At 41.8% G+C, this 24524-nt stretch overlaps 1 protein-coding gene across 1 annotated transcript in view; it reads left to right on the top strand.

Moving 5' to 3' along the window:
• The window catches only part of LOC118380064 (FERM domain-containing protein 5-like), a 165289-nt gene that overhangs the window by 133656 nt on the left and 7109 nt on the right, over positions 1 to 24524 (top strand). The window contains exons 6-13 of the mRNA XM_052515802.1: positions 540 to 663; positions 3518 to 3605; positions 4362 to 4450; positions 4740 to 4803; positions 5493 to 5584; positions 7175 to 7249; positions 7357 to 7425; positions 21912 to 22018. Coding sequence (XP_052371762.1) covers positions 540 to 663; positions 3518 to 3605; positions 4362 to 4450; positions 4740 to 4803; positions 5493 to 5584; positions 7175 to 7249; positions 7357 to 7425; positions 21912 to 22018 — 708 coding nt within the window. The remainder of the gene's footprint in view (positions 1 to 539; positions 664 to 3517; positions 3606 to 4361; positions 4451 to 4739; positions 4804 to 5492; positions 5585 to 7174; positions 7250 to 7356; positions 7426 to 21911; positions 22019 to 24524) is intronic.

Genomic DNA, 24524 nt, shown 5'->3' with positions numbered 1-24524 from the left:
AGGTTAACCTATAGCAGAGATATAGAAGAGACGCTCTGACGGCATGTACCATGACTACAATACATGTGGTTTATAACAGCCTGGTTAACCTATAGCAGAGATATAGAAGAGACGCTCTGACGGCATGTACCATGACTACAATAGATGTGGTTTATAACAGCCAGGTTAACCTATAGCAGAGATATAGAAGAGAAGCTCTGACGGCATGTACCATGACTACAATAGATGTGGTTTATGACAGCCAGGTTAACATATAGCAGAGATATAGAAGATAAACTCTGACGGCATGTACCATGACTACAATAGATATGGTTTATAACAGCCAGGTTAACCTATAGCAGAGATATAGAAGATAAACTCTGACGGCATGTACCATGACTACAATAGATGTGGTTTATAACAGCCAGGTTAACCTATAGCAGGTCACTATGCTTTATGTCATATGGGTTACATAGGTCTTCCCTGTAATGTATTTGTGTGTGTTGCAGACATCACAGGTAAAGTTTCTGTTGTCTCCTGTGTTCTCCATCCTCCTCCAGCTGAGGTTGGTGACTATGATCCTGGAAAGCATCCTGAGGGCTACAGCTCTAAGTTCCAGTTCTTCCCTAAACACTCAGAGAAGCTGGAGAGACGCATCTCTGACATCCACAAGACAGAACTAATGTAAGGTGACACCTGTCAAACACCTCATTGTGATTTTATTTGACACATAGTTCACTCAGTCTCTGTCTGTAGTCTCCATGCACACCTGATTCTGAACATAGACATCATCCATCCCACTAGCCTCCTCTCTCCCTCTCTTCCCCTCTCTCTCTCTCTCTCTCTCTCTCTCTCTCTCTCTCTCTCTCTCTCTCTCTCTCTCTCTCTCTCTCTCTCTCTCTCTCTCTCTCTCTCTCTCTCTCTCTCTCTCTCTCTCTCTCAATTCAATTCGATTCAATTCAAGGGCTTTATTGGCATGGGAAACATGTGTTAACATTGCACAGTTTCAAAACAATAAAGACATTACAAATGTCATATTATATATATACAGTGTTTTAACAATGTACAAATGGTAAAGGACACAATATAAAATAAATAAGCATAAATATGGGTTGTATTTACAATGGTGTTTGTTCTTCACTGGTTGCCCTTTTCTCGTGGCAACAGGTCACAAATCTTGCTGCTGTGATCGCACACTGTGGAATTTCACCCAGTCGATATGGGAGTTTTTCAAAATTGGATTTGTTTTCGAATTCTTTGTGGATCTGTGTAATCTAAGGGAAATATGTCTCTCTAATATGGTCATACATTGGGCAGGAGGTTAGGAAGTGCAGCTCAGTTTCCACCTCATTTTGTGGGCAGTGAGCACATAGCCTGTCTTCTCTTGAGAGCCATGTCTGCCTACAGCGGCCTTTCTCAATAGCAAGGCTATGCTCACTGAGTCTGTACATAGTCAAAGCTTTCCTTAATTTTGGGTCAGTCACAGTGGTCAGGTATTCTGCCGTTGTGTACTCTCTGTTTAGGGCCAAATAGCATTCTAGTTTGCTCTGTTTTTTTGTTAATTCTTTCCAATGTGTCAAGTAATTATCTTTTTGTTTTCTCATGATTTGGTTGGGTCTAATTGTGCTGTTGTCCTGGGGCTCTGTAGGGTGTGTTTGTGTTTGTGAACAGAGCCCCAGGACCAGCTTGCTTAGGGGACTCTTCTCCAGGTTCATCTCTCTGTAGGTGATGGCTTTGTTATGGAAGGTTTGTGAATCGCTTCCTTTTAGGTGGTTGTAGAATTTAATGGCTCTTTTCTGGATTTTGATAATTAGTGGGTATCAGCCTAATTCTGCTCTGCATTATTTGGTGTTCTACGTTGTACACGGATTATATTTTTGCAGAATTCTGCGTGCAGTCTCAATTTGATGTTTGTCCCATTTTGTGAAGTCTTGGTTGGTGAGCGGACCCCAGACCTCACAACCATAAAGGGCAATGGGCTCTATGACTGATTCAAGTATTTTTAGCCAAATCCTAATTGGTATGTTGAAATGTATGTTCCTTTTGATAGCATAGAATGCTCTTCTTGCCTTGTCTCTCAGATCGTTCACAGCTTTGTGGAAGTTACCTGTGGCGCTGATGTTTAGGCCGAGGTATGTATAGTTTTTTGTGTGCTCTAGGGCAACAGTGTCTAGATGGAATCTGTATTTGTGGTCCTGGTGACTGGACCTTTTTACTGTCAGGGCCCAGGTCTGACAGAATCTGTGCATAAGATCGAGGTGCTGCTGTAGGCCCTCCTTGGTTGGTGACAGAAGCACCAGATCATCAGCAAACAGCAGACATTTGACTTCGGATTCTAGCAGGGGGAGGCCGGGTGCTGCAGACTCTTCTAGTGCCCGCGCCAATTCGTTGATATATATGTTCAAGAGGGTGGGGCTTAAGCTGCATCCCTGTCTCACCCCACAACCCTGTGTGAAGAAACGTGTGTTTTTCGCCAATTTTAACCGCACACTTATTGTTTGTGTACATGGATTTTATAATGTCGTATGTTTTACCCCCAACACCACTTTCCATCAATTTGTATGGCAGATCCTCATGCCAAATTGTGTCGAAGGCTTTTTTGAAATCAACAAAGCATGAGAAGACTTTGCCTTTGTTTTGGTTTGTTTGGTTGTCTAATTAGGGTGTGCAGGGTGAATACATGGTCTGTTGTACGGTAATTTGGTAAAAAGCCATTTTGACATTTGCTCAGTACATTGTTTTCATCCAGGAAATGTCTCTCTCTCTCTCTCTCTACCAGATGATTATGATATTTGACATAGCGCTTGTAATTTAATATAGTGCCATCATCCGCATGATGATTGTGGACCTAACTTGATACAAGATCATCCTATCTCTCCTAGATAGAATGTTACAGCCATGATGAAAATAGATATGTTGATGATATACATTATGCATAACCCTAGCTTAGCTGTAGATATGCAATTTCATATCCACATCATATGCTGAATATACAATATTTTCCTAGCTGCTATTTGCCCAACTCTTCCTGCTTATGGATAGTGGGTGAAAGGACCGCAGTGAACTTCAGAGTGTGTGTGTGCGTGCGTGTGTATGGGTGTGTGTGTGGGTGTGTGTTTATATCAGTACTGTACTGCTGTGTCATTAGTTTGTGGCAACCTGGGACAACACTGCCAGTCAGCTGAACATCACATCACCCTCAAGAGGCTCTCTCTCTCTCTCTCTCTCTCTCTCTCTCTCTCTCTCTCTCTCTCTCTCTCTCTCTCTCTCTCTCTCTCTCTCTCTCTCTCTCTCTCTCTCTCTCTCTCCCCTCCCCCTTCACAGTATATGCAGTATCCATATATACAGACTCTACTACTGTAGACCACCTATGGGATCTTACCTCTGCTGCCCTCTAGTGTTGGTCTCTCTCATCTTTCACTCACTGAAATGAATGAAAGGAAATTCACTTTACAAATCATTAGCTCACCGCTGGAACCTTTTCCATCCATCACCACACAGCCCACAGTAATCTGTCTGTTGTGTCCTCATCTCCCAGAGGACAGACTCCAGAAGAGTCCGAGCTGAACTTCCTGCAGAAGGCCCAGGAGCTGGAGACGTATGGTGTGGACCCTCACCCCTGCAAGGTACAAACACCTTGATAAGAGAAGGGTTCATTATAGCTCTGCACTGGCAGAGTCCTTTTAGCTCTCTATTGATTCCAGTACAGCCTGAACCTCGTTTAATACAATATGTTTTTTTGCTATTCCGTTTGTGAGGCCAGTTGTACATTACATACAGATGTCGGATCTTAATTTGACACCTTTCGTCGCAGGAGGAAAATAATCCTGCAGCAGGAGGATTTGAATAATGAATAAATATTTAAAATCTCCGCCAGGGGACAGCTGGAAGCGGTGTTTGTATACAACAGGGTACCTTATGTAGGCTACGTGCCGGCTACAGCGTGTCTTGTGTGGATTATAATAAATGGACGCGGCCTGCGATTGAACTAAATTTTGACAGTTCATTCATTAGCTTAGGATATAGTTGACTCTTGTACTGTATGTCGTAGCCTAGTGGAGACCAATTGTGTCTTGTGTTTTTAAGCTATATAAAATGGTGGTTGTCGATGGGTATGGTTGCATTTCAAATACATTTTGGTACATTTGAATGTTGCAGTAATAGGACCTAGACCTAGTGTTTGAGCGAGTGAGAAAATAATTTTGATAGCATGTCCTGATCCCATTGACTCAACTGCTATTTTTCAGGGACTCACAAGGATCATTTGAATTTCCTGATGTAACAGGAAAATTCTCTGCGACAAAAGAGTGATCAAGTTAAGATCCGACATCTGTACAACAACATACACCATGGATTCAATACTTGTGTTGTATCTGTGTCAGGATGTGTCAGGGAACCCTGCCTTCCTGGCCTTCACTCCGTTTGGCTTCACTGTCCTGCAGGGGAACAGAAGAGTCCATTTCCTCAATTGGTGAGTAATAATATGGTTAGCATAGTCATAACTTTTGTCAAGCCTTCATTGTTTTACAGACAGAAATAGTTGCATAAAATGTAAGAGATTTTGGCTTGCCTGTCGTTAGCAATTGTTCTATTTAACCTGGCAGTCCAGAATCCCACAGTCTCAGACCTAAACCTATTTGTCCCTCCTCCTGACGAGAAAACAGAGCTGTTCTAATCTGCCAGTTGGTCACAATGAATATTTCAACGCTTCTCACTGTTCTGTTCGGTTTTGACTGGTCTTGTCTTGTCTTGGTGGGTAGGGACGAGGTGACAAAGCTGAAGTTTGAGGCAAAGACATTCCATATATATGCAAATCAGAAAGAGGTAAGTTCCATGACATGCATTACTAAAATGGTTTCATTTCTGCCCTGGAATTACACAGTGAAATTCATGTAGATAAACCTCTCTCTCTCTTATGCATTGGAAATGGCCTTTGGGGAGAAGGTGTAATTTAGCCGTAATAGAGAATTTAATGACTTAACTGGAAATGTGGATGTGGGTACATTGTTGATAGATAAATGTGTACTTGTTGTGGTCTCGTTCATAGAAATAGAATGAATAGAAGTGGTGTCTCCATTCAAGTCAATGATTGCTTAGTTGGTGGACTGGCAGCCATTTTGTGTGTACCCATGCCAGAAAGTAAAAGCTGGAAGTGTACCCTTCAATCTGTGCTGGGATTTAAGTCAACTCAACTGGCATTACAAAAAATGTATTCCATCGCATGAGCCACATCAGTTAGCATAATTTGAATGCATTACCATGGCAATCCAGCCTCAGTTTATAGAACATTTTAAAATACCATGTAAATTATTGCATCACAATACCAGGCAGCCATTGCAAGTGTACCCATGAGTTTACCAGTCAAATGCCAGGGTAAGAGCTTCCAAACCCATTCTTTTCATTCTATTTCTATGGTTTTGGTAGCCAAGTCAGAAGATGTGAAATACAAGATGTGCATACTCTGTCATACTCAGATGTGCATACGCATACCTACATGTGTATACTCACTGCAGGACAAGAAGATCATCTTGACATATTTTGCACCTACACCTGAGGCCTGTAAACACCTGTGGAAGTGTGGAGTTGAGAATCAGGCTTTCTACAAGTGAGTTACACTGACTATCAGTAATTTAATCAATCAATCAATATATGATGCACCACTACCGGTCAAAAGTGTTAGAAAACCTACTCATTCAAGGGTTTTTCTTTATTTTTCCTATTTTCTACATTGTAAAATAATACTGAAGACACCAAAACTATGAAATAACACATCATGTCTACATTTTATATTTGAGATTCTTCAAAATGACAGCTTTGCACACTCTTGGCATTCTCTCAACCAGCTTCAGCTTCATAGTCACCTGGAATGCATTTCAATTAACAGGTGTGCCTTCTTAAAAGTTCATTTGTAGAATATCTTTCCTTCTTAATGTGTTTGTGCCGATCAGTTGTGTTGTGACAAGGTAGGGGGGTATACAGATGATAGCCCTATTTGGTAAAAGACTAAATCCATATTCTGGCAAGAACAGCTCAAATAAGCAAAGAGAAACAACAGCCCATCATTACTTTAAGACATGAATGTCAGTCAATACGGAACATTTCAAGAACTTTTAAAGTTTCTTCAAGTGGAGTCGCAAAAACCATCAAGCGTTATGATGAAACTGGCTCTCATGAGGACCGACACAGGAATGGAAGACACAGAGTTACCTCTGCTGCAGAGGATAAGTTCATTAGAGTTACCAGCCTCAGAAATTGCAGCCCAAATAAATGCTTCACAGAGTTCAAGTAACAGACACATCTCAACATCAACTGTTCAGAGGAGACTGCGTGAATCAGGCCTTCATTTTCAAATTGCTGCAAAGAAACCAATAAGAAGAAGAGACCTGCTTGGGACAAGAAACAGGAACAATGGACATTAGACCGGTGGAAATGTGTCCTTTGGAGTCCAAATTGGATATTTTTGGTTCCAACCGCCGTGTCTTTGTGAGACGTGATGTGGGTGAATGGATGATCTCTGCATGTGTGGTTCCCACCGTAAAGCATGGAGGAGGTGTGATGTGGGGGGGCTTTGCTGGTGACACTGTCTGTGATTTATTTAGAATTCAAGGCACACTTAACCAGCATGGCTACCACAGCATTGTGCAGCGATACGCCATCCCATCTGGTTTGTGCTTAGTGGGACTATCATTTGTTTTTCAACAGGACAATGACCCAACACACCTCCAGGCTCTTTAAGGGCTATTTTACCAATGAGAGTGATGAAGTGCTGCATCGGATGACCTGGCCTCCACAATCACCTGACCTCAAACAAATTGAGATAGTTTGGGATGAGTCAGACCGCAGAGTGAAGGAAAAGCAGCCAACAAGTGCTCAGCATCTGTGGGAACTCCTTCACGACTGTTGGAAAAGCATTCCAGGTGAAGCTGGTTCAGAGAATGCCAAGAGTGTGCACAGCTGCCATCAAGGCAAAGGGTGGCTACTTTGAAGAATCTCAAATATAAAATATATTTAGATTTTTTAAAGACTTATTTGGTTACTACAGTTTTGATGTCATCACTATAATGTAGAAAATAGTATAAAAAAAAAAGCAACCCCTTGAATGAGTAGGTGTTCTAAAACTTTTGACCGGTAGTGTATGTGCTATTATTACAATGTTATTACATTGCTAAATCTCTTTGTCTCTGTTCACTCACAGGTTGGACAAGTCCAGCCAGGTCAGAACGGTGTCCAGCAGTAATCTGTTCTTCAAAGGAAGTAGATTCAGATACAGGTAAATACATGTACTGGCTACAAGTAACGTTTTGAGGATCCTTCAGTTCAGTTTTTGGTAATAATGCATGGTTGCGTGTTATGTTTTGCCTCTGTGTTGGCTCTCAGTGGCAGGGTTGCTAAGGAAGTGATGGAGCAAAGTGCCAAAATAAAACGGGAACCTCCAGAGATTCACAGGTGAGCCTTGGTGCTTTTGATGTCTGAGTTACACAATGGCAGTTAGTTTGATGTCTGAGTTACACAATGGCAGTTAGTTTGATGTCTGAGTTACACCATGGCAGTTAGTTTGATGTCTGAGTTACACCATGGCAGTTAGTTTGATGTCTGAGTTACACCATGGCAGTTAGTTTGATGTCTGAGTTACACCATGGCAGTTAGTTTGATGTCTGAGTTACACCATGGCAGTTAGTTTGATGTCTGAGTTACACCATGGCAGTTAGTTTGATGTCTGAGTTACACCATGGCAGTTAGTTTGATGTCTGAGTTACACCATGGCAGTTAGTTTGATGTCTGAGTTACACCATGGCAGTTAGTTTGATGTCTGAGTTATACCATGGCAGTTAGTTTGATGTCTGAGTTATACCATGGCAGTTAGTTTGATGTCTGAGTTATACCATGGCAGTTAGTTTGATGTCTGAGTTACACCATGGCAGTTAGTTTGATGTCTGAGTTACACCATGGCAGTTAGTTTGATGTCTGAGTTATTATTTGATGTCTGAGTTATACCATGGCAGTTAGTTTGATGTCTGAGTTACACCATGGCAGTTAGTTTGATGTCTGAGTTACACCATGGCAGTTAGTTTGATGTCTGAGTTACACCATGGCAGTTAGTTTGATGTCTGAGTTACACCATGGCAGTTAGTTTGATGTCTGAGTTACACCATGGCAGTTAGTTTGATGTCTGAGTTATACCATGGCAGTTAGTTTGATGTCTGAGTTACACCATGGCAGTTAGTTTGATGTCTGAGTTACATTACATTTACATTTAAGTCATTTAGCAGACGCTCTTATCCAGAGCGACTTACCGATGGCAGTAAGTTTGATGTCTGAGTTACACCATGGCAGTTAGTTTGATGTCTGAGTTACACCATGGCAGTTAGTTTGATGTCTGAGTTACACCATGGCAGTTAGTTTGATGTCTGAGTTACACCATGGCAGTTAGTTTGATGTCTGAGTTATACCATGGCAGTTAGTTTGATGTCTGAGTTACACCATGGCAGTTAGTTTGATGTCTGAGTTACACCATGGCAGTTAGTTTGATGTCTGCGTTATACCATGGCAGTTAGTTTGATGTCTGAGTTACACCATGGCAGTTAGTTTGATGTCTGAGTTACACCATGGCAGTTAGTTTGATGTCTGAGTTACACCATGGCAGTTAGTTTGATGTCTGAGTTATACCATGGCAGTTAGTTTGATGTCTGAGTTACACCATGGCAGTTAGTTTGATGTCTGAGTTACACCATGGCAGTTAGTTTGATGTCTGAGTTACACCATGGCAGTTAGTTTGATGTCTGAGTTACACCATGGCAGTTAGTTTGATGTCTGAGTTACACCATGGCAGTTAGTTTGATGTCTGAGTTACACCATGGCAGTTAGTTTGATGTCTGAGTTACACCATGGCAATTAGTTTGATGTCTGAGTTACACCATTTGATGCAGTTAGTTTGATGTCTGAGTTACACCATGGCAGTTAGTTTGATGTCTGAGTTACACCATGGCAGTTAGTTTGATGTCTGAGTTACACCATGGCATTTAGTTTGATGTCTGAGTTACACCATGGCAGTTAGTTTGATGTCTGAGTTACACCATGGCAGTTAATTTGATGTCTGAGTTACACCATGGCAGTTAGTTTGATGTCTGAGTTACACCATGGCAGTTAGTTTGATGTCTGAGTTACACCATGGCAGTTAGTTTGATGTCTGAGTTACACCATGGCAGTTAGTTTGATGTCTGAGTTATACCATGGCAGTTAGTTTGATGTTTGAGTTATACCATGGCAGTTAGTTTGATGTCTGAGTTACACCATGGCAGTTAGTTTGATGTCTGAGTTACACCATGGCAGTTAGTTTGATGTCTGAGTTACACCATGGCAGTTAGTTTGATGTCTGAGTTACACCATGGCAGTTAGTTTGATGTCTGAGTTACACCATGGCAGTTAGTTTGATGTCTGAGTTACACCATAGCAGTTAGTTTGATGTCTGAGTTACACCATGGCAGTTAGTTTGATGTCTGAGTTACACCATGGCAGTTAGTTTGATGTCTGAGTTACACCATGGCAGTTAGTTTGATGTCTGAGTTACACCATGGCAGTTAGTTTGATGTCTGAGTTACACCATGGCAGTTAGTTTGATGTCTGAGTTACACCATGGCAGTTATTTTGATGTCTGAGTTACACCATGGCAGTTAGTTTGATGTCTGAGTTACACCATGGCAGTTAATTTGATGTCTGAGTTACACCATGGCAGTTAGTTTGATGTCTGAGTTACACCATGGCAGTTAGTTTGATGTCTGAGTTACACCATGGCAGTTAGTTTGATGTCTGAGTTACACCATGGCAGTTAGTTTGATGTCTGAGTTACACCATGGCAGTTAGTTTGATGTCTGAGTTAGTTTGATGTCTGAGTTATACCATGGCAGTTAGTTTGATGTCTGAGTTACACCATGGCAGTTAGTTTGATGTCTGAGTTATACCATGGCAGTTAGTTTGATGTCTGAGTTACACCATGGCAGTTAGTTTGATGTCTGTTACACCATGGCAGTTAGTTTGATGTCTGAGTTACAGTTAGTTTGATGTCTGAGTTACATGGCAGTTAGTTTGATGTCTGAGTTACACCATGGCAGTTAGTTTGATGTCTGAGTTATACCATGGCAGTTAGTTTGATGTCTGAGTTATACCATGGCAGTTAGTTTGATGTCTGAGTTATACCATGGCAGTTAGTTTGATGTCTGAGTTACACCATGGCAGTTAGTTTGATGTCTGAGTTACACCATGGCAGTTAGTTTGATGTCTGAGTTATACCATGGCAGTTAGTTTGATGTCTGAGTTATACCATGGCAGTTAGTTTGATGTCTGAGTTACACCATGGCAGTTAGTTTGATGTCTGAGTTACACCATGGCAGTTAGTTTGATGTCTGAGTTATGGCAGTTAGTTTGATGTCTGAGTTACACCATGGCAGTTAGTTTGATGTCTGAGTTACACCATGGCAGTTAGTTTGATGTCTGAGTTACACCATGGCAGTTAGTTTGATGTCTGAGTTACACCATGGCAGTAGTTACACCATGGCAGTTAGTTTGATGTCTGAGTTACACCATGGCAGTTAGTTTGATGTCTGAGTTACACCATGGCAGTTAGTTTGATGTTACTGGCAGTTAGTTTGATGTCTGAGTTACCATGGCAGTTAGTTTGATGTCTGAGTTACACCATGGCAGTTAGTTTGATGTCTGAGTTACACCATGGCAGTTAGTTTGATGTCTGAGTTACACCATGGCAGTTAGTTTGATGTCTGAGTTACACCATGGCAGTTAGTTTGATGTCTGAGTTATACCATGGCAGTTAGTTTGATGTCTGAGTTACACCATGGCAGTTAGTTTGATGTCTGAGTTACACCATGGCAGTTAGTTTGATGTTGAGTTACATTTAATGTCATTACACCATGGCAGTTAGTTTGATGTCAGTTACACCATGGCAGTTAGTTTGATGTCTGAGTTACACCATGGCCTGAGTTACACCATGGCAGTTAGTTTGATGTCTTACACCATGATGTTTGATGTCTGAGTTAACCATGGCAGTTAGTTTGATGTCTGAGTTACACCATGGCAGTTAGTTTGATGTCTGAGTTACACCATGGCAGTTAGTTTGATGTCTGAGTTACACCATGGCAGTTAGTTTGATGTCTGAGTTACACCATGGCAGTTAGTTTGATGTCTGAGTTATACCATGGCAGTTAGTTTGATGTCTGAGTTACACCATGGCAGTTAGTTTGATGTCTTACACCATGGCAGTTAGTTTGATGTCTGACCATGGCAGTTAGTTTGATGTCTGGCAGTTTGATGTCTGACCATGGCAGTTAGTTTGATGTCTGAGTTACACCATGGCAGTTAGTTTGATGTCTGAGTTACACCATGGCAGTTAGTTTGATGTCTGAGTTACACCATGGCAGTTAGTTTGATGTCTGAGTTATACCATGATGTCAGTTAGTTTGATGTCTGAGTTACACCATGGCAGTTAGTTTGATGTCTGAGTTACACCATGGCAGTTAGTTTGATGTCTGAGTTACACCATGGCAGTTAGTTTGATGTCTGAGTTACACCATGGCAGTTAGTTTGATGTCTGAGTTACACAGTTAGTTTGATGTCTGAGTTACACCATGGCAGTTAGTTTGATGTCATGGCAGTTAGTTTGATGTCTGAGTTACACCATGGCAGTTAGTTTGATGTCTGAGTTACACCATGGCAGTTAGTTTGATGTCTGAGTTACACCATGGCAGTTAGTTTGATGTCTGAGTTACACCATGGCAGTTAGTTTGATGTCTGAGTTACACCATGGCAGTTAGTTTGATGTCTGAGTTACACCATGGCAGTTAGTTTGATGTCTGAGTTACACCATGGCAGTTAGTTTGATGTCTGAGTTACACCATGGCAGTTAATTTGATGTCTGAGTTACACCATGGCAGTTAGTTTGATGTCTGAGTTACACCATGGCAGTTAGTTTGATGTCTGAGTTACACCATGGCAGTTAGTTTGATGTCTGAGTTACACCATGGCAGTTAGTTTGATGTCTGAGTTATACCATGGCAGTTAGTTTGATGTCTGAGTTATACCATGGCAGTTAGTTTGATGTCTGAGTTACACCATGGCAGTTAGTTTGATGTCTGAGTTACACCATGGCAGTTAGTTTGATGTCTGAGTTACACCATGGCAGTTAGTTTGATGTCTGAGTTACACCATGGCAGTTAGTTTGATGTCTGAGTTACACCATGGCAGTTAGTTTGATGTCTGAGTTACTGAGTTACCATGGCAGTTAGTTTGATGTCTGAGTTACACCATGGCAGTTAGTTTGATGTCTGAGTTACACCATGGCAGTTAGTTTGATGTCTGAGTTACACCATGGCAGTTAGTTTGATGTCTGAGTTACACCATGGCAGTTAGTTTGATGTCTGAGTTACACCATGGCAGTTAGTTTGATGTCTGAGTTACACCATGGCAGTTAGTTTGATGTCTGAGTTACACCATGGCAGTTAGTTTGATGTCTGAGTTACACCATGGCAGTTAGTTTGATGTCTGAGTTACACCATGGCAGTTAGTTTGATGTCTGAGTTACACCATGGCAGTTAGTTTGATGTCTGAGTTACACCATGGCAGTTAGTTTGATGTCTGAGTTACACCATGGCAGTTAGTTTGATGTCTGAGTTACACCATGGCAGTTAGTTTGATGTCTGAGTTATACCATGGCAGTTAGTTTGATGTCTGAGTTACACCATGGCAGTTAGTTTGATGTCTGAGTTATACCATGGCAGTTAGTTTGATGTCTGAGTTACACCATGGCAGTTAGTTTGATGTCTGAGTTACACCATGGCAGTTAGTTTGATGTCTGAGTTACACCATGGCAGTTAGTTTGATGTCATTACACCATGGCAGTTAGTTTGATGTCTGAGTTACACCATGGCAGTTAGTTTGATGTCTGAGTTACACCATGGCAGTTAGTTTGATGTCTGAGTTACACCATGGCAGTTAGTTTGATGTCTGAGTTAGTTTGATGTCACCATGGCAGTTAGTTTGATGTCTGAGTTACACCATGGCAGTTAGTTTGATGTCTGAGTTACACCATGGCAGTTAGTTTGATGTCTGAGTTACACCATGGCAGTTAGTTTGATGTCTGAGTTACACCATGGCAGTTAGTTTGATGTCTGAGTTACACCATGGCAGTTAGTTTGATGTCTGAGTTACACCATGGCAGTTAGTTTGATGTCTTTACACCATGGCATTAGTTTGATGTCTGAGAGTTACACCATGGCAGTTAGTTTGATGTCTGAGTTACACCATGGCAGTTAGTTTGATGTCTGAGTTACACCATGGCAGTTAGTTTGATGTCTGAGTTACACCATGGCAGTTAGTTTGATGTCTGAGTTACACCATGGCAGTTAGTTTGATGTCTGAGTTACACCATGGCAGTTAGTTTGATGTCTGAGTTACACCATGGCAGTTAGTTTGATGTCTGAGTTATACCATGGCAGTTAGTTTGATGTCTGAGTTACACCATGGCAGTTAGTTTGATGTCTGAGTTATACCATGGCAGTTAGTTTGATGTCTGAGTTACACCATGGCAGTTAGTTTGATGTCTGAGTTACACCATGGCAGTTAGTTTGATGTCTGAGTTACACCATGGCAGTTAGTTTGATGTCTGAGTTACACCATGGCAGTTAGTTTGATGTCTGAGTTAGTTTGATGTCTGAGTTACACCATGGCAGTTAGTTTGATGTCTGAGTTACACCATGGCAGTTAGTTTGATGTCTGAGTTACACCATGGCAGTTAGTTTGATGTCTGAGTTACACCATGGCAGTTAGTTTGATGTCTGAGTTACACCATGGCAGTTAGTTTGATGTCTGAGTTACACCATGGCAGTTAGTTTGATGTCTGAGTTAGTTAGTTTGATGTCTGACCATGGCAGTTAGTTTGATGTCTGAGTTACACCATGGCAGTTAGTTTGATGTCTGAGTTACACCATGGCAGTTAGTTTGATGTCTGAGTTACACCATGGCAGTTAGTTTGATGTCTGAGTTACACCATGGCAGTTAGTTTGATGTCTGAGTTACACCATGGCAGTTAGTTTGATGTCTGAGTTACACCATGGCAGTTAGTTTGATGTCTGAGTTACACCATGGCAGTTAGTTTGATGTCTGAGTTACACCATGGCAGTTAGTTTGATGTCTGAGTTACACCATGGCAGTTAGTTTGATGTCTGAGTTACACCATGGCAGTTAGTTTGATGTCTGAGTTATACCATGGCAGTTAGTTTGATGTCTGAGTTACACCATGGCAGTTAGTTTGATGTCTGAGTTACCACAGTTAGTTTGATGGCAGTTAGTTTGATTATACCATGGCAGTTAGTTTGATGTTATACCATGGCAGTTAGTTTGATGTCTGAGTTACACCATGGCAGTTAGTTTGATGTCTGAGTTACACCATGGCAGTTAGTTTGATGTCTGAGTTACACCATGGCAGTTAGTTTGATGTCTGAGTTACACCATGGCAGTTAGTTTGATGTCTGAGTTACACCATGGCAGTTAGTTTGATGTCTGAGTTACACCATGGCAGTTAGTTTGATGTCTGAGTTACACCATGGCAGTTAGTTTGATGTCTGAGTTACACCATGGCAGTTAGTTTGATGTCTGAGTTACACCATGGCAGTTGGTTTGATGTCTGAGTTACACCATGGCAGTTAGTTTGATGTCTGAGTTACACCATGGCAGTTAGTTTGATGTCTGAGTTACACCATGGCAGTTAGTTTGATGTCTGAGTTACACCATGGCAGTTAGTTTGATGTCTGAGAGTTATGGCAGTTAGTTTGATGTCTGAGTTACACCATGGCAGTTAGTTTGATGTCTGAGTTACACCATGGCAGTTAGTTTGATGTCTGAGTTACACCATGGCAGTTAGTTTGATGTCTGAGTTACACCATGGCAGTTAGTTTGATGTCTGAGTTATACCATGGCAGTTAGTTTGATGTCTGAGTTACACCATGGCAGTTAGTTTGATGTCTGAGTTATACCATGGCAGTTAGTTTGATGTCTGAGTTACACCATGGCAGTTAGTTTGATGTCTGAGTTACACCATGGCAGTTAGTTTGATGTCTGAGTTACACCATGGCAGTTAGTTTGATGTCTGAGTTACACCATGGCAGTTAGTTTGATGTCTGAGTTACACCATGGTAGTTAGTTTGATGTCTGAGTTACACCATGGCAGTTAGTTTGATGTCTGAGTTACACCATGGCAGTTAGTTTGATGTCTGAGTTACACCATGGCAGTTAGTTTGATGTCTGAGTTACACCATGGCAGTTAGTTTGATGTCTGAGTTACACCATGGCAGTTAGTTTGATGTCTGAGTTACACCATGGCAGTTAGTTTGATGTCTGAGTTACACCATGGCAGTTAGTTTGATGTCTGAGTTACACCATGGCAGTTAGTTTGATGTCTGAGTTACACCATGGCAGTTAGTTTGATGTCTGAGTTACACCATGGCAGTTAGTTTGATGTCTGAGTTATACCATGGCAGTTAGTTTGATGTCTGAGTTACACCATGGCAGTTAGTTTGATGTCTGAGTTATACCATGGCAGTTAGTTTGATGTCTGAGTTACACCATGGCAGTTAGTTTGATGTCTGAGTTACACCATGGCAGTTAGTTTGATGTCTGAGTTACACCATAGCAGTTAGTTTGATGTCTGAGTTACACCATGGCAGTTAGTTTGATGTCTGAGTTATACCATGGCAGTTAGTTTGATGTCTGAGTTACACCATGGCAGTTAGTTTGATGTCTGAGTTACACCATGGCAGTTAGTTTGATGTCTGAGTTACACCATGGCAGTTAGTTTGATGTCTGAGTTATACCATGGCAGTTAGTTTGATGTCTGAGTTATACCATGGCAGTTAGTTTGATGTCTGAGTTATACCATGGCAGTTAGTTTGATGTCTGAGTTACACCATGGCAGTTAGTTTGATGTCTGAGTTACACCATGGCAGTTAGTTTGATGTCTGAGTTATACCATGGCAGTTAGTTTGATGTTAGTTTGATGTCTGAGTTATACCATGGCAGTTAGTTTGATGTCTGAGTTACACCATGGCAGTTAGTTTGATGTCTGAGTTACACCATGGCAGTTAGTTTGATGTCTGAGTTACACCATGGCAGTTAGTTTGATGTCTGAGTTACACCATGGCAGTTAGTTTGATGTCTGAGTTACACCATGGCAGTTAGTTTGATGTCTGAGTTATACCATGGCAGTTAGTTTGATGTCTGAGTTACACCATGGCAGTTAGTTTGATGTCTGAGTTACATTACATTTACATTTAAGTCATTTAGCAGACGCTCTTATCCAGAGCGACTTACCGATGGCAGTAAGTTTGATGTCTGAGTTACACCATGGCAGTTAGTTTGATGTCTGAGTTACACCATGGCAGTTAGTTTGATGTCTGAGTTACACCATGGCAGTTAGTTTGATGTCTGAGTTACACCATGGCAGTTAGTTTGATGTCTGAGTTATACCATGGCAGTTAGTTTGATGTCTGAGTTACACCATGGCAGTTAGTTTGATGTCTGAGTTACACCATGGCAGTTAGTTTGATGTCTGCGTTATGCTGTTACCATGGCAGTTAGTTTGATGTCTGAGTTACACCATGGCAGTTAGTTTGATGTCTGAGTTACACCATGGCAGTTAGTTTGATGTCTGAGTTACACCATGGCAGTTAGTTTGATGTCTGAGTTATACCATGGCAGTTAGTTTGATGTCTGAGTTACACCATGGCAGTTAGTTTGATGTCTGAGTTACACCATGGCAGTTAGTTTGATGTCTGAGTTACACCATGGCAGTTAGTTTGATGTCTGAGTTACACCATGGCAGTTAGTTTGATGTCTGAGTTACACCATGGCAGTTAGTTTGATGTCTGAGTTACACCATGGCAGTTAGTTTGATGTCTGAGTTACACCATGGCAATTAGTTTGATGTCTGAGTTACACCATGGCAGTTAGTTTGATGTCTGAGTTACACCATGGCAGTTAGTTTGATGTCTGAGTTACACCATGGCAGTTAGTTTGATGTCTGAGTTACACCATGGCATTTAGTTTGATGTCTGAGTTACACCATGGCAGTTAGTTTGATGTCTGAGTTACACCATGGCAGTTAATTTGATGTCTGAGTTACACCATGGCAGTTAGTTTGATGTCTGAGTTACACCATGGCAGTTAGTTTGATGTCTGAGTTACACCATGGCAGTTAGTTTGATGTCTGAGTTACACCATGGCAGTTAGTTTGATGTCTGAGTTATACCATGGCAGTTAGTTTGATGTTTGAGTTATACCATGGCAGTTAGTTTGATGTCTGAGTTACACCATGGCAGTTAGTTTGATGTCTGAGTTACACCATGGCAGTTAGTTTGATGTCTGAGTTACACCATGGCAGTTAGTTTGATGTCTGAGTTACACCATGGCAGTTAGTTTGATGTCTGAGTTACACCATGGCAGTTAGTTTGATGTCTGAGTTACACCATAGCAGTTAGTTTGATGTCTGAGTTACACCATGGCAATTAGTTTGATGTCTGAGTTACACCATGGCAGTTAGTTTGATGTCTGAGTTACACCAGTTAGTTTGATGTCTGATGGCAGTTAGTTTGATGTCTGAGTTACACCATGGCAGTTAGTTTGATGTCTGAGTTACACCATGGCAGTTAGTTTGATGTCTGAGTTACACCATGGCAGTTATTTTGATGTCTGAGTTACACCATGGCAGTTAGTTTGATGTCTGAGTTACACCATGGCAGTTAATTTGATGTCTGAGTTACACCATGGCAGTTAGTTTGATGTCTGAGTTACACCATGGCAGTTAGTTTGATGTCTGAGTTACACCATGGCAGTTAGTTTGATGTCTGAGTTACACCATGGCAGTTAGTTTGATGTCTGGCAGTTAGTTACACCATGGCAGTTAGTTTGATGTCTGAGTTACACCATGGCAGTTAGTTTGATGTCTGAGTTACACCATGGCAGTTAGTTTGATGTCTGAGTTATACCATGGCAGTTAGTTTGATGTCTGAGTTACACCATGGCAGTTAGTTTGATGTCTGAGTTACACCATGGCAGTTAGTTTGATGTCTGAGTTACACCATGGCAGTTAGTTTGATGTCTGAGTTACACCATGGCAGTTAGTTTGATGTCTGAGTTACACCATGGCAGTTAGTTTGATGTCTGAGTTACACCATGGCAGTTAGTTTGATGTCTGAGTTACACCATGGCAGTTAGTTTGATGTCTGAGTTACACCATAGCAGTTAGTTTGATGTCTGAGTTACACCATGGCAATTAGTTTGATGTCTGAGTTACACCATGGCAGTTAGTTTGATGTCTGAGTTACACCATGGCAGTTAGTTTGATGTCTGAGTTACACCATGGCAGTTAGTTTGATGTCTGAGTTACACCATGGCAGTTAGTTTGATGTCTGAGTTACACCATGGCAGTTATTTTGATGTCTGAGTTACACCATGGCAGTTAGTTTGATGTCTGAGTTACACCATGGCAGTTAATTTGATGTCTGAGTTACACCATGGCAGTTAGTTTGATGTCTGAGTTACACCATGGCAGTTAGTTTGATGTCTGAGTTACACCATGGCAGTTAGTTTGATGTCTGAGTTACACCATGGCAGTTAGTTTGATGTCTGAGTTACACCATGGCAGTTAGTTTGATGTCTGAGTTATACCATGGCAGTTAGTTTGATGTCTGAGTTACACCATGGCAGTTAGTTTGATGTCTGAGTTATACCATGGCAGTTAGTTTGATGTCTGAGTTACACCATGGCAGTTAGTTTGATGTCTGAGTTACACCATGGCAGTTAGTTTGATGTCTGAGTTACACCATGGCAGTTAGTTTGATGTCTGAGTTACACCATGGCAGTTAGTTTGATGTCTGAGTTACACCATGGCAGTTAGTTTGATGTCTGAGTTACACCATGGCAGTTAGTTTGATGTCTGAGTTACACCATGGCAGTTAGTTTGATGTCTGAGTTACACCATAGCAGTTAGTTTGATGTCTGAGTTACACCATGGCAATTAGTTTGATGTCTGAGTTACACCATGGCAGTTAGTTTGATGTCTGAGTTACACCATGGCAGTTAGTTTGATGTCTGAGTTACACCATGGCAGTTAGTTTGATGTCTGAGTTACACCATGGCAGTTAGTTTGATGTCTGAGTTACACCATGGCAGTTATTTTGATGTCTGAGTTACACCATGGCAGTTAGTTTGATGTCTGAGTTACACCATGGCAGTTAATTTGATGTCTGAGTTACACCATGGCAGTTAGTTTGATGTCTGAGTTACACCATGGCAGTTAGTTTGATGTCTGAGTTACACCATGGCAGTTAGTTTGATGTCTGAGTTACACCATGGCAGTTAGTTTGATGTCTGAGTTACACCATGGCAGTTAGTTTGATGTCTGAGTTACACCATGGCAGTTAGTTTGAGTTCTGAGTTACACCATGGCAGTTAGTTTGATGTCTGAGTTATACCATGGCAGTTAGTTTGATGTCTGAGTTACACCATGGCAGTTAGTTTGATGTCTGAGTTACACCATGGCAGTTAGTTTGATGTCTGAGTTACACCATGGCAGTTAGTTTGATGTCTGAGTTACACCATGGCAGTTAGTTTGATGTCTGAGTTACACCATGGCAGTTAGTTTGATGTCTGAGTTACACCATGGCAGTTAGTTTGATGTCTGAGTTACACCATGGCAGTTAGTTTGATGTCTGAGTTACACCATGGCAGTTAGTTTGATGTCTGAGTTACACCATGGCAGTTGGTTTGATGTCTGAGTTACACCATGGCAGTTAGTTTGATGTCTGAGTTACACCATGGCAGTTAGTTTGATGTCTCAGTTACACCATGGCAGTTAGTTTGATGTCTGAGTTACACCATGGCAGTTAGTTTGATGTCTGAGTTACACCATGGCAGTTAGTTTGATGTCTGAGTTACACCATGGCAGTTAGTTTGATGTCTGAGTTACACCATGGCAGTTAGTTTGATGTCTGAGTTACACCATGGCAGTTAGTTTGATGTCTGAGTTATACCATGGCAGTTAGTTTGATGTCTGAGTTACACCATGGCAGTTAGTTTGATGTCTGAGTTATACCATGGCAGTTAGTTTGATGTCTGAGTTACACCATGGCAGTTAGTTTGATGTCTGAGTTACACCATGGCAGTTAGTTTGATGTCTGAGTTACACCATGGCAGTTAGTTTGATGTCTGAGTTACACCATGGCAGTTAGTTTGATGTCTGAGTTACACCATGGTAGTTAGTTTGATGTCTGAGTTACACCATGGCAGTTAGTTTGATGTCTGAGTTACACCATGGCAGTTAGTTTGATGTCTGAGTTACACCATGGCAGTTAGTTTGATGTCTGAGTTACACCATGGCAGTTAGTTTGATGTCTGAGTTACACCATGGCAGTTAGTTTGATGTCTGAGTTACACCATGGCAGTTAGTTTGATGTCTGAGTTACACCATGGCAGTTAGTTTGATGTCTGAGTTACACCATGGCAGTTAGTTTGATTTCTGAGTTACACCATGGCAGTTAGTTTGATGTCTGAGTTACACCATGGCAGTTAGTTTGATGTCTGAGTTACACCATGGCAGTTAGTTTGATGTCTGAGTTACACCATGGCAGTTAGTTTGATGTCTGAGTTACACCATGGCAGTTAGTTTGATGTCTGAGTTACACCATGGCAGTTAGTTTGATGTCTGAGTTACACCATGGCAGTTAGTTTGATGTCTGAGTTACACCATGGCAGTTAGTTTGATGTCTGAGTTACACCATGGCAGTTAGTTTGATGTCTGAGTTACACCATGGCAGTTAGTTTGATGTCTGAGTTACACCATGGCAGTTAGTTTGATGTCTGAGTTACACCATGGCAGTTAGTTTGATGTCTGAGTTACACCATGGCAGTTAGTTTGATGTCTGAGTTACACCATGGCAGTTAGTTTGATGTCTGAGTTACACCATGGCAGTTAGTTTGATGTCTGAGTTACACCATGGCAGTTAGTTTGATGTCTGAGTTACACCATGGCAGTTAGTTTGATGTCTGAGTTACACCATGGCAGTTAGTTTGATGTCTGAGTTATACCATGGCAGTTAGTTTGATGTCTGAGTTATACCATGGCAGTTAGTTTGATGTCTGAGTTACACCATGGCAGTTAGTTTGATGTCTGAGTTATACCATGGCAGTTAGTTTGATGTCTGAGTTACACCATGGCAGTTAGTTTGATGTCTGAGTTACACCATGGCAGTTAGTTTGATGTCTGAGTTACACCATGTCAGTTAGTTTGATGTCTGAGTTACACCATGGCAGTTAGTTTGATGTCTGAGTTACACCATGTCTGTGCTTAGATAGTTCGCCCAATTCTGATCTTTTTTCGACTCATTGGCCTTTTGACCAATCACATCAGATCTTTTTCAGATCTGATCTGAATGGTCTAAAGACCAATTATTGAAAACAATATCAGAATTGGGATACCCATGGCACTTAGTTTGAGCATGTTGCTTACAACTCTAGATGGTATGATTCCCACATGGCCCACATACTGAATATACACTATATGTTACTGGACTGTGAGTCCCTTTGGATAAAACTGTCAGCTGAATTACCTCCACTATATATCATCCTATCTAGAACCTAAAAGGGGTCTTCAGCTGTCCCCATAGGAGAACTCTTTGAATAACTATTTGTTTCCAGATAGAACCCTTTTCGGTTTCATGTAGAACCCTTTCCATAGACGGTTCTACCTTTAACCAAACATGGTTCTACCTGGAATCCATAAGGGTTCTCCTATGGGGACAGCAGAAGAACCCTTTTGTAACCCTTTTTTCTAAGAGCGTATGCCTGTAACCCCAACATGTAACACTATTCCACAGGGCTGGTCTGGTACCCAGTAGGAGCTGTCCTTCCATCACCCACGGCCCAAGGCTGACCAGTGTCCCCCGACAAAGACGGAGAGCTGTACACATCTCCATCATGGAGGGTAAAACACACACTGGCCCCTCTCCACACACATCAGTTACAATCATTTACAGTAGACATAGATAGGGCTGGATTAAGTCTACTCATGTGTGTAACAAAACGTTATAGCACACAGATGGCTGGTTTGCCAGACCCAGATAAAGCCTACTCCTGGACTAAAAAGTATGCTCAATGAATAATCTCCATTGAAAGTACATTTTAATCCATTAGTAAACTGGTCCCAGATTGCATCTGCACCGCTAGCCGAGCTACTTTAAACCCTACATTTACTTTAGAGGTCCCTTACAAAGCAGCTGCCATAAGATTTAAACATGTCTGAGGTCTATGCTGCTATGGTACTTCACTGCTTTAGTGTCTGAATGGATTATATTATAGCCTTACACACACACACACACACACACACACACACACACACACACACACTGACGCACAAAGCTTGAGCAGTAACCTAAGTAGTACCTTTGCTATGACAGCGGAGCAACAGTTGTGTGTGTCATTCAGGCTTATCCATAATCCACACACACACACACACACACACACACACACACACACACACACACACACACACACACACACACACACACACACACACACACACACACACACACAACACACACACACACACACACACACACACACACACACACACCAAAGGCTGCACCAATTATCTATTCTCCTTTGTCATTCTTGCAATTCTCTCAAGAGTTGCTGTGACTGTAAGGTATTATTGTGGCAGGAGAAAGTCGCCTTGCTGGTTTGTAAAGAACATTCACAGTCTCTTTTACAGTATAAACAGGAACGTGAAGTAGCAACTTACCTACATGATGTCGGTTGCATTGTATTGTACAATGACAGGTACTAATATTGAACCCCTCCAACCCTGTCCAAACCTTTCCTGTTCTTCATTGGAATCTACAGTGGTAATAATACCCAGCCTAAAAATAGCCCTCCTGTCAGGGCCTCTCCATGTATGTCACTATGGAGCATATGGTTAGAAGGGTATCAGTTTTAGGGGGTAGGGGGGTAGGATAACCACACTGCAATTGTGCCACATTCCTGATCTCAGTTGTGTAGTGTAGCCAGCAATCGCCAGTCACAAGGACAAAGGGAAAGGGGACAACAGCAGACAGGGGACAAGGGACAAAAGTAGAGCGGACAGACACAGGGGAAGAGTAGGGTGATAGGACGGTGGTAGGGCAGTTGTAGGACAGTGGTAGGACGGTGGTAGGGCAGTTGTAGGACAGTGGTAGGACGTTAGTAGGGCAGTTGTAGGACAGTGGTAACTTGGACACCGGCACAGTGCGCTTATTTACTCCTTCAACAGCCACCATGGTGAAATGTCTGATCAGGATTGAGACCAAGGTGAATGTGCATCTGTGCATGATCAACCACTGCTACCGTGATATGAAGGTCCGCGTCCTCCAGCTGGGGCCCAGAATCATGGGCAAGGTTCTGGGGGCCATACCCATCTTCCCTGCCCTCCCTGGGGCACCCTCAGCCTCCGGGTTTGGGTCCGCAGAGGCCACCAGGGCTTCGTTCAGGCTGAGCGTAACACCTCCTGGCTATGGCTCCAACAGGCCAGGTAGCTCCTCCAAAGGTAAAGGACCTCATCATCATGACACAGGATCCAGAATCCCTTACTAAACCATCCAGGGTTACACTTACACATCTTAAAGAGCAAGTACATCATCATGGCACAGATTCCTCCATCTAGCGTTACAGATCTTAGTAACATTGCTTTGAAACAGCTTTGGAAGCCATGACCCTGGAGTCTGGAGTAACACAAGAAGCCTTCGAGGAACCTCTTCCTTCTCAGATTCCCTGTTTCCATTAAAGATGGAACGATGGCATGCGGCTAGACGGAAGTATTTGGTTTGGGTCTGGTGTTGTGTGAAATGTTGTCTCGAGTAAATGTTATGGCCGACGGCTTTGATTCTGAGTTGATTTGGTTTAAGGTCATGTTAGTAGTGTTGTAGAGTGACATCAGTGGCTGCATTGCATGTCTGTTTTGTAGCAGTGTAGTGGAGCATTTGGAGAGGATTGGTTGGGGTATTCCAGGTATTCATGGGTTGCATGTTTCATCACAATATTTTTTGGAATGTTTTTTTTTGGACTAATGCCTAACTAAGCAATTTACTCAATGCATTGTCAATGAGTGATGATGAAGATTTCATCAAAAGTGGCTTGGAAGTACAATGCCATTCAAAATTAGGCAAATAATTAGTAGGAAAAAAAGATTTCATCATTTTGATGTTGCCAGATGGACTTTAGATGTACAGTCGTGGCCAAAGGTTTTGAGAATGACACAAATATTAATTTTCACAAAGTCTGCTGCCTCAGTGTCTTTAGATATTTTTGTCAGATGTTACTATGGAATACTGAAGTATAATTACAAGCATTCCATAAGTGTCAAAGGCTTTTACTGACAATTACATTAAGTTGATGCAAAGAGTCAATATTTGCAGTGTTATGCAAGACCTCTGCGATCCGCCCCGGCACGCTGTCAA

Source organism: Oncorhynchus keta, unplaced genomic scaffold (assembly GCF_023373465.1).
Source record: "Oncorhynchus keta strain PuntledgeMale-10-30-2019 unplaced genomic scaffold, Oket_V2 Un_scaffold_3114_pilon_pilon, whole genome shotgun sequence".
NCBI lineage: Eukaryota > Metazoa > Chordata > Actinopteri > Salmoniformes > Salmonidae > Oncorhynchus > Oncorhynchus keta.
The sequence above is the reverse complement of the archived record's forward strand: the minus strand, read 5'-3'. Positions and strand labels throughout refer to the sequence as shown.